General features: G+C 41.6%; 1 protein-coding gene across 2 annotated transcripts in view; it reads left to right on the forward strand.

Moving 5' to 3' along the window:
* Nucleotides 1-12,053, forward strand: part of LOC5510410 (degenerin mec-4) — a 31,920-nt gene that overhangs the window by 9,916 nt on the left and 9,951 nt on the right. For both annotated transcript variants that reach the window (XM_048727465.1, XM_032379508.2), the window contains exons 2-7: nt 3,640-3,874; nt 4,363-4,718; nt 4,975-5,105; nt 5,602-5,765; nt 6,002-6,118; nt 6,816-6,915. In XM_048727465.1, the coding sequence (XP_048583422.1) occupies nt 3,647-3,874; nt 4,363-4,718; nt 4,975-5,105; nt 5,602-5,765; nt 6,002-6,118; nt 6,816-6,915 (1,096 nt within the window). In that variant the 5' untranslated portion in view covers nt 3,640-3,646. The remainder of the gene's footprint in view (nt 1-3,639; nt 3,875-4,362; nt 4,719-4,974; nt 5,106-5,601; nt 5,766-6,001; nt 6,119-6,815; nt 6,916-12,053) is intronic.

Below are 12,053 nucleotides of genomic sequence, written 5' to 3' on the forward strand. Positions count from 1 at the left end.
AGTTGCTTTGTTTTCAAACTTTGAACACCTTTTTCATTGTTGAATTTAATTTATACTTTAAGTACTTACCTCAGGGAATAAATATTCTAGGCTGTATTTATCAAATTCGATCTCTAAATCTGCCATTCACCATCTATCATAGGAAAATTATAACTACTATTCATGAATGAATTGAATATAAGTTACCAGAGCTGTCAACTCTTTCACAAGGTTTTGGACCCCATCATTAACGAAATTTTTGTGAGAATACATTCTCTGTATTCATCCGCATTGGCTCTCCTGTTTTTTCCCCCCACATATTTGCTGTATTTCATCCGATTTCACAAGATTTCTGTTCAAGTTGGGTTGAAAGCTATGATATACCAGAAATAAAACATGATTTGTAATTCATTTCAATGAATGATTGGTCAAATTCTCACAAAGATGAGCAAGGCTTAAATGAATTACTTGGGTAAACTCCAGCTTTCTTTGGAGAAAAAAATAGAGTTTCCTAAAACCTTAAAGAAATTGAGAGCTGGTCTCGTAAAACCCTAAGTATTAGTAATTTGTGAAAAACAACATATATTTGATAAACACTTGAAATATAAATCGACTATTCTGGAATTCTGTTTTGATTTTTGAAATGTGCACATATATATTAGGACCTTGAGGATCTGTTATTACCTAAAAAATATGCCTTGTTTTTATACCAACTACAATATTTTCAATAACCCTTGGTACCTAAATGTTTTTTTACAAACCTTAAAAAACTTTGTTTCTCTCATGTCACAATATAATGTGGTCCAAAAGTAAAATTCAGGTTTCATAGAAAGCCAAGACAGCTTTTTTGTAGAGGAGCAATTTGCTCAAAAGCAATGGTTTTTTCCCTCTGCAGCTTCTCCTATAAAAAATCTTTCAACCTCTGGCTCATCAGATCATAGAGCTTTATGAGACAGCAAAGTCCATATATTCATTTTCTATAATGGTTATTATTTTAGAAAATTTTAGTTGGGACTATTTTAAGTTTTAGGTTTTATGAATTAGGTTGTTGTGGTATAATATTTGTATCCTATTTTTAGTTTTAGGTTTTATGAATTTATAATATTTGTATCGTAAGGAAATTACCAGTTTTTTTCTTAAATGCTTTTCTCCAAACTTCTTCAGGTTAATCTCAGCCAGAGATTCTGAAATCAAGCTGAGACACAAGCTGCTGGCTAAGAGGCATGCCCCAGGGCAGGATGTACATATAAGGCATTGGTATTTAATGTAGGTCACCAAAAATAAACACATATAAAGTAACAAAAAGTAAGATAATATTTTAATGGAAAAATTGTTCTGAAAAAATGAACCAGAGTTATAAAAGTAAAAAACCTAATGTTTTTCCAAGTTGGCCTGACAGGTTCCTGACAGGTTCTTGTATAAACAGGGCTTCTGGAATTACGCGGAAAAAAACTCAAAATTACGCGGGATTCTTTGCTAAATTACGCTGAAAATCAATCATTACGCGCTAAATTACGCGGGATTTGCAATACATTTTTTCTTTAAAAATCAAAATTTTGCGGGATTCTTTACTAAAATAACTTGAAAAGGTTTATTTTTTGCGCGAAAATATCTTAGGCGAGTTTTCATTGGATCCTAGCCACCAGCCAATTAAAAAAAGGTATTTTATTATTAGTCCTAGGCCTTCGCGGTTTAGCAAAGAACGCCTAGTCATTTTATTAGTTTTCGAAATTCAGTTCGAAATATCGCACTCTTACGAAGAATATCTGTCTTTTTTTACGAGAAATAGAGGAAGGAACCCTAAAAGAACACATCAGCTGTGCACTTTAATGTTTTGTCTTTCAAAATTTAGCCAAATTACGCGGGATTACGTGGAAATTTGTGGATTACGCGGATTACGCAGAGAAAGCCAAATTACGCGCTTCCTCACAAGGGCGTAATTCCAGAAGCCCTGTATAAAGTAATTGAGGTAGTAAGTTAATCATAAAAAAAACAAAAACAGGTCTCCTATATCATATTTAAAACTATTTAGAAATCAATTTTCGTATTCAACCTATTTCAAATTAAAGGCTAAATAGATGCTTTTAAAAAGGATTTTAATTTGATAATTTTAGGTTAACAGGTTCATTAAAAGTTTTTATATGTGATTCTTAACTGTATAATAAAATAATGTACTCAGAATTTTTTCAAATATGTTGGAGTGCTTTTAATCCACCCTTAGCAAAGTTACACTCTAAAGCACAAGAGAGAAGGTAAATAAAGATATTTTTCCAATATTTGAATTGCTTACTTTAAAACTAACACAAGAGAAAGAAAACGATAAAGCCCTATCTTTGCAAGTTAAGTAAAGTAATTTAAAGAAGTAAAAGGAATTGGGACAGTATGGGTATGAGTACTTTTACCTCAAATCCACTATAATAGTGCGATTTGCTGATATACTTATTAAAGTATATTTGATTTGTATTTGTTTATTGTTTTTTTAATTTTGAAGAGAATAAAATAGCACCCAGTTTTTTGTGAGGAACTTTAATTGATTCTCATTTTAAAATAAATATGACCTCCTTTTACACCTGAAAGCCTTCCCTGTTAATCAAAGCATAAATTTATTTTGCTAGTTTTGCTGTATCAGTTGTGTATCAAGTATAGTTTAGTTAATGATATCCTTAGTAATGTTAATAAATACTTTTTTTACCAAGAACAAAAACATATTTGTTCTAGGTATTCCCTAGGAGGATTGGGAGGACACCTTTTAATAATAATTGCAGTATTTATAGAACATGCAATCTTTATATATTTTACATATGGTGCTGTTTTTGTGGGTGGTGGAACATGATGCATAATTAAAGTGCAGGGAAGGGGGGTTCTACACAAGTTTATGCTTAAAAAAGTAATGCTGGCTCCGCTTTTAGGCAGTGCCTAAATCTATATATTATTTGTTATTGTTAGTACATGCAGTTATCCTTATCACGTGTAACTACAGTTGCTAGCCTAAGTCACCCTGAGGAAGGCTGTTGTACACAGCCGAATTATAGGTGCTGTTGGTCTTAACAAAGTGTTTTCTCTTGTTATTACTTAAATTGTATCGAGAATTTAGTTTTGACAACACAAAGAGATGCTTGTGATTTATTTATATTCATTTTTGGTGCACTGTATACATCGTAATAGGCGACAATAACGTAACCTTTTGAGTGGCAATATCTTACGCCAAAATACACACAGAAATGGCTGCCGGGTCTTAGAGGGGGACCGCCGAGGGATTTAAATATTTTTCTTAAGATAAGACCTGTTTTGATACATTTGCTAATTCGTTAAAACTGCAATAGTTTCTTTTTGCTATTGATTCCTTTTTATTGCCTCCAACAGCCGGCGCACACGACTCGATTTTGTTTCCCCAAAAGTCAAGAGTTGTCTTAGTGCAAGACCTCTGTTTCTCTGTGACAGTCTGAGAGCAGTCGCACCTAATAATACTATAAAAGAGAAATCTGCGAATCTGCAATGAAATTTCTTAATATTAGAGGTACACTTTGTAGTAATAAACTCTATTCCCCAAACCATTGCGCAAACCGTTCTTGGCCAACAGTCAGCCTATAGAAGATTGTGAAATAAATAAAAAACTTGATGCTGAAATGCCTCTTTGAAAACATATATTTGATTTACCAGAAAAGTGATGACTGAGTCCCCTACATCTGTCCGGGGTCTGGTCAGAGATTTCTCAGACCGGACAAGTTGCCATGGTATCGGACAGATCAATGCACCACAACCCTTCATCTGGCGTGTGTTCTGGTTGCTGATCTTCCTTGGAGGACTAGGCATGGTGTTTTACCAGTGCCAATCGTTACTGGTACTCTATCTTGATAAACCAACGGCTACAACCGTTGATGTCACTTACAGCCCGGTGAGTATTTGCGATATACCATGTTACAGTCGAACAAGGTCAAGCGTGCCCCTCTAGAGCTGATTATTGAGATAATTATTCGAAATTATTCGGAATTATTAAAATAATGTTGAATAATAAACTCAATTATCAACTCAAGGGGGGGGGCACGCTTGACCTAATTTAACTGTAAAATCTCCATTATGAACTTAGGAGATAACGCTGCTCCCTGGAGCGCGACCAACGTGTAAGTGTAGATATGATAGAAATTGAAGATCTTATAGCGTCGAACAATCATCTATGCGTACATCTAAGTATGTTGTTTGTTGTAAGTGTTCGTGTTGTCCGTGATAACGATAAAAATGATAGAATACAGATGATAATGATGATGATGACATGGAAATGCTAAAAGATCTAAATCAAGGCATCATCAATAGGATGATGAAGCATAACCTGAACTATCAAAAATATTGAATATATCACGATCACTGACTTTTTTATATTTTCAGACATTGAATTTCCCAGCTGTTACAATCTGCAATTTGAATGCAATGAAAAAGGATAGCCTTTCCGCCTTCCCTGAAGCGGAAGGGTTACTGAAAAGATATAATGAAATGTCTCAATCCAACGGGACGTTTGATGTACTGTATTTATTGGGAGACGACGAGCTACAGGATCTTGCCAAAGGCTACATTGCCAAGAATGAAGAAACCGCAAATATTTCAATTGATACACAGCTAATTCTGGAAGACTTAATGGTACACACATTGGCTAAATCAGACCAACAGAAGCTAGAAAGAGCAGGCCATCGTTTTGAAGAATTGGTATTTCGATGTTCTTGGAATATGTTCACGTGTAATAAAGGGTGAGTGAAGCAGCATTGCTTTTGATTGTTACTATATTATTACTAAAAAATGTCATAAGTTATAACATGTTGATCTCTATAGACCATTATGCCTCAAGGTCAGTGTTTAATCAAATGTATTTTAAGAGCCTCCCTTATGGGGGATGGTTGTGTATTTCCGATATTTTGTTGTGTATCATGTTGTTTTCAATACAATAACTTTTGAAGAGCATGGAAAGTTCTTGAAGACTATGTTATTATGTTTTCGCATGTGAAGGGAATTTATGAAATACTGGCGTTCGTTCTGGCATTTTCGATATGGAAACTGTTACACGTTCAATCAAGGCTTGGACAAAGAAGGAGAGGAGATTATACCCCTCAAATCATCTAATACTGGACCTATGTATGGTGAGGCACGAATCGTTGTTATTAAAATAACTATATAGGTTTTAATATATGTCCCTTATTTAGCTGTTACGTTTAATTGAGGGCTTCGTTCACCCCGAGGGCGGCGTTTATCTCAATTTGGGAGACAGGAAGTTTTTTCAGTGCTCCTGTTGATATCTTAATTGCCTCTGTAGTTGCAGAAACAATAACAGCAGCAACGTTTAGGGAGCAGTCCCAGACTTACTCTAGAATAGACAACCCTGACTATCTTATTTCTAAATATTTCTTATTTCAGATCCAGGTGTCTCCTTTCTTCCTTTAAAACAAATTTTCATTTTCGGGATTTTTACTCTTTTCTTTCATTTTTCACTTTAAACCAACAAACTAGTTTTAGTAGAATGAAAAGTAGTGCCAATATGATCCGATCGCATGTGCTGCTATTGTTTTAAGAGCAGCGAAAAAACGAGGAAGTTAAGATTAAACCTGGTCGGTTATAAAAGTAAAGTTTCTTTTCCAGGCTTGACGCTCGATTTGTACATCAATCAAAACCAGTACATCACACCATTTACGCAAGAGGCGGGGGTCAAGGTTCTGCTTTCTGATCAGAGTGAAATCACTTTTCCTGATTCTGACGGGTTTTCTGTTCCGCCCGGATATTCGGCTTTTATTGGACTAAGAAAGGTACGGTTATAAAAGAAATATCCACACATAGGGTTGAAATGGAACCGATCCCGCCAAATTCACCCTTCCTTTTCCTCAATTCTTATTGAAATTATAGAAAAATATATAGGACTTAAAATCCACAAATTTATACGACCATCTTTTTATTGCTGTCGATTCTTTGGATGTCCCCAATCCCTCTCCCCTTCGAGGTACATAGACAATACCCTGCTTAATACCCCCTTTGTATGTTTTAGCGTTTGATCACTCGCGTTGACCCGTTCAAAAACGGCAGCTGTTATAATACTGATAAAGGTCTTGAGATGGGCAGTATTTATCAGTCGGCTCACAGAGGCATGAAGTATTCCATACAGGTATAGTTCTACTGAAAAAGCGCCCATGGTAAAAAGCTATTTATGGTTATAACCATTTGATACCTGCACAGCTGTAGGAAGCCTAGAGGCCTAGGGGGGGGGGGGGGGGGGGTACAGAATCACAAAGAGATTGTGGGCACAGCCACATAAAAATATTGGGAGAGGAGAATTTTTTTTCGGACCAGTTAGCTTTTTTTCGTTTTGTCTAATATTAATTTTATCAATCCTTAATTTTTTTAATTATTTCTTTTTAAATAAGGATTTTTCATCAAGCTGAGGTGTATATTTTAGGCTGCGTTAACAAAAATTAAGAACGCCCATAACAATGTTTTGAGCTTCAAAGTTAAGAATGTGGCTCAGCCTTAACTTGAACAATCTCTGTTAAATAATGTCTGGTAAATAAAGTATCAAACTTTGTTTTTAGATGGTTATTTCGAGGTTTTAGCACATTATGGGCCTTTCAGTATTGAAATGAAAATAATAACAAAGGTGTGGCTGAAAGCTCTCTTTAAAATAAGACGCTATAATACTCCAAAAAGTGTGTTATCAAATAGGAACACGTCTCAAAAGATTTCAATGTCAAAACTCTCGATTGTGATTGTTTATTTTAAAAAATGTGAGCCTGGCCCATATTTATTTTAATTGGTAAGTATTCGTGTACAATTAAAACACTAAAAGCCTATCATGCTTCTGGTAGGGTTGTATGAACTCCTGCCTGGCGAATAAACAAAGGGAGAACTGCAACTGCACGGAAGCGAAGTTCAGAGTTGGGCCAAACTGTAAAAACGCAACAGAAAGTGAGTGCTTAAAATTAATGATAATTTAGCGATAATGAGAGGAATATTATTTTTCTATTTGCTTTCATTGTAGCAACTACAGTTTAAGCAAAATTAAAACAAAACTTAGCAAGGGATTTTATATAATTGTCAGCGAGCTGAGTGGACATCGTTGTCCCATGAACAGTAAGCACCCGCGTATAAAAAACCTAGGGATTAAGATCCTACAGGCTGGTATTTTAAGCACCCTTTCATATTAACCTAATCAGCTTGGTGGGAAAAATGGTCCATTTAAATATTTTGTAAACACTTTACAGCTGATAACCAGAGAGGAAATTTGCTTTTCATATAATGTTTGGTGCATTGTATACTGTAGCTAAATATAACATGGGCTAATGGCTTTTACTATATACTTGGCGGGAACTTCATAAGATCGCTCTGATTGGTTCGCTATCTCGGAATAATGGGACAATATTCACCGCTAAAACTTGGAATAATAAGTCGATTTGTCGAAATCACCATAAAAAAACTTGCTTTTAGCACCCGAAACTATCGGGCTTCACATTAAAACGGCATTTTTGCTAAAATTTAGTTTCCTTGTCATTTTTGGAACATCGGCTTCAAACTCCCTGTGTTTTGACAATTTCCCGCCGAAATGATTTTGCAACGCGCGCGACAAATTCAAAGTTTGTTAATATTTTATTTGCGATAAACAAATGCAGCACATCCTCACTTTATACGAAGGAAAACGGCAAGTTACTCAAAGTTTAGGCCTGCATAATGTATCCACAATCTAGAGAAGTATTTTAGTGAATGTACCTTATCGTCTGTGAAGGATTCAAAGCGAAAGAAATGTTTTTCTACGACCAAATTCGTGAAAACAAAGAGTCAAACGGGACTAAATTAGTCTACAAAATAATGTTGGTCAAAATTCGTGTATTGTCTTCATTGGAGGTTCTGTATTTCGTGGTGGTTTAAAGCATTGTGTGGAAAAACAGAATGGATTTAGAGTCCTCAATCTTAAGAATTATCAAAATCTTAAAAAAAATACGAACATAAAAACTTTAGAAGCGATGGGGGGGACAATTTCCCGCCGAAATGATTTGCAACGCGCGCGACAAATTCAAAGTTTGTTTATATGTTATTTGCGATAAACAAATGCAGCACATCCTCACTTTATACGAAGGAAAACGGCAAGTTACTCAAAGTTTAGGCCTGCATAATGTATCCACAATCTAGAGAAGTATTTTAGTGAATGTACCTTATCGTCTGTGAAGGATTCAAAGCGAAAGAAATAATTTTCTACGACCAAATTCGTGAAAACAAAGAGTCAAACGGGACTAAATTAGTCTACAAAATAATGTTGGTCAAAATTCGTGTATTGTCTTCATTGGAGGTTCTGTATTTCGTGGTGCTTTAAAGTATTGTGTGGAAAGACAGAATGGATTTAGAGTCCTCAATCTTAAGAATTATCAAAATCTTAAAAAACAATACCCACATAAAAACTTTAGAAGCGATGGGGGGGGGGGGGGGGGGGGGGCTGGGGACTTTCATAGAAATGAGAATAACCCGCGCCGCGCCCCCCAGAACGTTTTCCGTAGTTTTTCGTAGACCCCCAACGGCCTCATGGGAGAGGGGTGTGTTATAGGGGTCGCTTAAAGCATTTGCTTTGGGGATGGCGGCGCGTGCCCGTTTTCGGTAGTATTAAGGGAAGCAAGGGGGGAGCCTAAAACGATAACAGGGTGGCTGGCCCCCCTTGTGTGGTAATATTTGGGAACCTTGCAATTAGACCCTCGTATGTCCTATAGTATACCGAGCATTCGAAGGATGAAGTGCGGAAAAGATTACTGCAGGTGGCTAAAGGTCGGCCATGCAAACACGTGTGGCCAGAGGTGCATGGACACCTACTGCAAGGTGCACCTCCAAAGGCTCCGTAAGGGCAGCCCCCTCCCCGTGCCGTGCAAGATCTGCGGCATAGGGACGCAGTCGGAGACACGGTTGTGTCGCCCCTGCGGAGCGAATCGTGTAGGGCAGAGGATGCGCGGCACCGAGAGGCGCGCTCGGGAACGGTTTGCACTCGTCCTGTCTGATATCGCAGCCGGCGATATGGGCAATTAGAGACTGGGTGGCACAAGGCATACCCAAAATTGGACGCTTACAATCAACACTCCATATCTCAAGGACCTGCTCGATTCGGGTGACCTCGTCACGGCCACGGCGAGGGATTTATTGCATAAATCCCATCGGAAAAAAGGACTCTATTAGGTTCCTTCACCCTAGCACGGGTAGCGAAGACCCGCAGTATCCTGAGGGTCGAGATCTCGCTGTCCGTTTCGTAGGCAAGTGCGCTCGCCGTGGCGACGAGTCCTCGATCGTAGTTCGTGACCGTGAAGAAGCCGCGTATCTGACAAACCTCCTTGCGGGCACCGACCACTTACTTAACTTCGAGCATGCCGACGGGGCTCATCTGATCCAATACAAAGACGGCGTCCGACGTTCACAATGGTACCACATCAGGGCCTTCGTCTTGGCGTACACAAACATAGCGTTGCGACGCATGTTGAGGCGGATTCCTCGCGAAGACGTCCTCCGGGTGTGCACAGATGCCATATACGCAGAGGCGGTGCCCAGTGGTGTAAAGCTCGTGGAGCGAAATCCGAGGTATGGAAAGTGGCGCCACAAGAAGCCTGGGTACGAGTGGCGACCCGAAGCGGCTTGGGACCCGAAGAAGTCGGGGAGCTTGGCCAAAGAGCCAAGCACTGCGCCGAGTCTGCCGTGCGATCTAGTGGCCGCAACCTTTGCAAAGATGTATCTAGCGGGCCAAGAAGGATCGGGTAAGACCGAGTGGGCAGTGAGTATGTTTCGCGGCCGCAACGTTGTGGAGCTCACTACCGAGAACGACCTCGCCCAAGACCATCGCAATAACCCGCGCCTCGCGGTGAAGGCTCAAACCTACCACCATTACCTCTGCATACCAGCGGAGAAGCCGATAGAAGAGTAGAGACCTTCCGAGCTGGGGCACAAACTTGACCATCTTGCAGTAATCATCATTGACGAGTGCTGTAAGGTACAGACTAAAGTGCTACGTGCCATCCTAGAGTATCTCGCCACGCGGCCATGTTAGGTAGTGTGTTGTGGCGACTATGGGCAGGTTCCGACCTGGGGAGATAAAGAGGGGCCTCAAGATATGCTCGAGGAGTGGGCACAAGGGAACATCCGCTGGTTCGAGTCTGACTACCGCTGCCTGTGTGAAGACTGCGGAAAGCCGTACAGAACATGCGACAGCCTGCCCTCCTCCAGGCTTCACGACATAAAGGACCGGATTTGGTGTCGGTCAGATTCCCAACAACTTGGGGTGTTTCGAGAGGAGTGGGATGGGGTAGCGTTCGACGCGGCGATCGAGCAGGACCACCCAAACGATATGTGGGTGTGCTCGACCAACAAGATGGGGGCTCTTGTTCAGCAGCGATTGATAGAGCACCACAGGGAAAACTACCCCGGATTGCCAGCAACCATCCGCTTTGACCCCGATCCTAGCGTCGCGCATCGTTATCGCAAGCAAGGGCGGCCAGTGCCCGTGCCAGGCAAAAGGGGTGAGAAGGTCGTCGCGTACAAAGGCACGGTAGTCGAGGTTCCCCTCGAGTGGAAATACGCGGGCTGTGGAACCGTCCACCGGGTGCAGGGCAAGACCATCCAGACTCCAAGACGTCTGTTTATCATAGACCACAGCTTAGAGGGCTGGATCACGAATGCTGTATACACCGGCATCTCCCGCGTGCGGCACGCCGACCAGATAGTCCGCGTAACTCCCCCCGATAACGCCCCCGGTGCATTGGCTGCCACAGAACTGCAGGCTACGCCCAGTGAAGAGCTCATTACAGCGCGAATCAAGCGATACGCTATAGACGACAGGCAAAAGGGTCGCACAAAGTACACGGGATCGCAACACCTTCTAACGTTAGACCACGTACTCGGCATGATTGCTGAAGCGGAAAAGAAGTGCACGGTCTGTGGCACTCAGCTTCTGTTTCAGGGATACACCAAGAGCCATCCTCAATGCTTCAGTATCGACCGGCTGGACGACAGTCAGGGTCACTACAAGTGGAATGTCAGACTCACGTGCCTTAGCTGCAATAGAAGGCACAAGCGCTGATCACGCCACACGCAACTGCGAACGCGTGAAGCCGTGCTTACAGTACGCCGTGTAATACAACACTGGCTGTCCGGGCTCCATAACCCTCTTCAGTATTGGGTATGCCTTGCTCTTCCACCACGGGTCCGTCGCTCGCCGTCGGCCCTTGCCCTGGAGGTCTTCCTCGTTCACGGGCGATGTAAACCTCCGTTCCGACCTTTAAGGGAACCTCTGGGGGGGACTTTTCGGCTTTGAGAGGCACGCGCCTAAGCTTTATGGCGTCTTTAGGCGCAAAGCCAGTCATGCGAGTCGTCGTTGCGTTTATGTCCGAGATGACGATTGGCAAAGCAGTAACCCACTCGCGGTTTGTTTCGCCGGATGCAAGTTCCTTCGAGAACTGCGCACGAAATAGGCGCTGTGCCAGCCAGCGATGTTGAAAGACTCGGCGAAAGCTTGGCTCCTATGGTGCTCTGGCTCAGCCCGTCGGACCTCCACCCCGTGGTCTGTTAGGAGCTTTGTGGTAGCACCCTTGAACTCCGTTCCGTCATCAACCATGAGGACTTTAGGTCATGTGAGAGGTCCCTCTGCATAGATGTCAGCGAGTTCGCGGGAGACGACGGCCGCGCTCTTAGTCCTCAGTGGGCGGGCGGCTTGAAATCGTGAAGAAACGTCAACGACAGTCAGAGCATACTTGTACCCGCGGTCGGTTGGCAAGAATAGTAGGTCCGACTGGTGGATACGGTTTGGTATCTGCTCCGAGAAATGGCGTATGTAGTCGGAGGAGGGGGCGTCTGTGTGTATCCCCCAAAGGGCTGCAAGCTTACCCACTTGCGCACTCGATCTATTGAGGCTGAGCCCTTGAGAAGTTTGGCATGCAGAGCGGTCACTCGCTGGAAGCCACCTCTGGCGTAGTATATAGGACGAAGGAACGCATCGAGTTCTTCGTCGGACATGCGCTTCGACGCCATTACGTGTCGGCAATGTACTGCAACAGGTGTATCAGTCTCTAACAGGCGGTTGCTGTCTG

Source organism: Nematostella vectensis, chromosome 5 (genome assembly GCF_932526225.1).
Source record: "Nematostella vectensis chromosome 5, jaNemVect1.1, whole genome shotgun sequence".
Lineage (NCBI taxonomy): Eukaryota > Metazoa > Cnidaria > Anthozoa > Actiniaria > Edwardsiidae > Nematostella > Nematostella vectensis.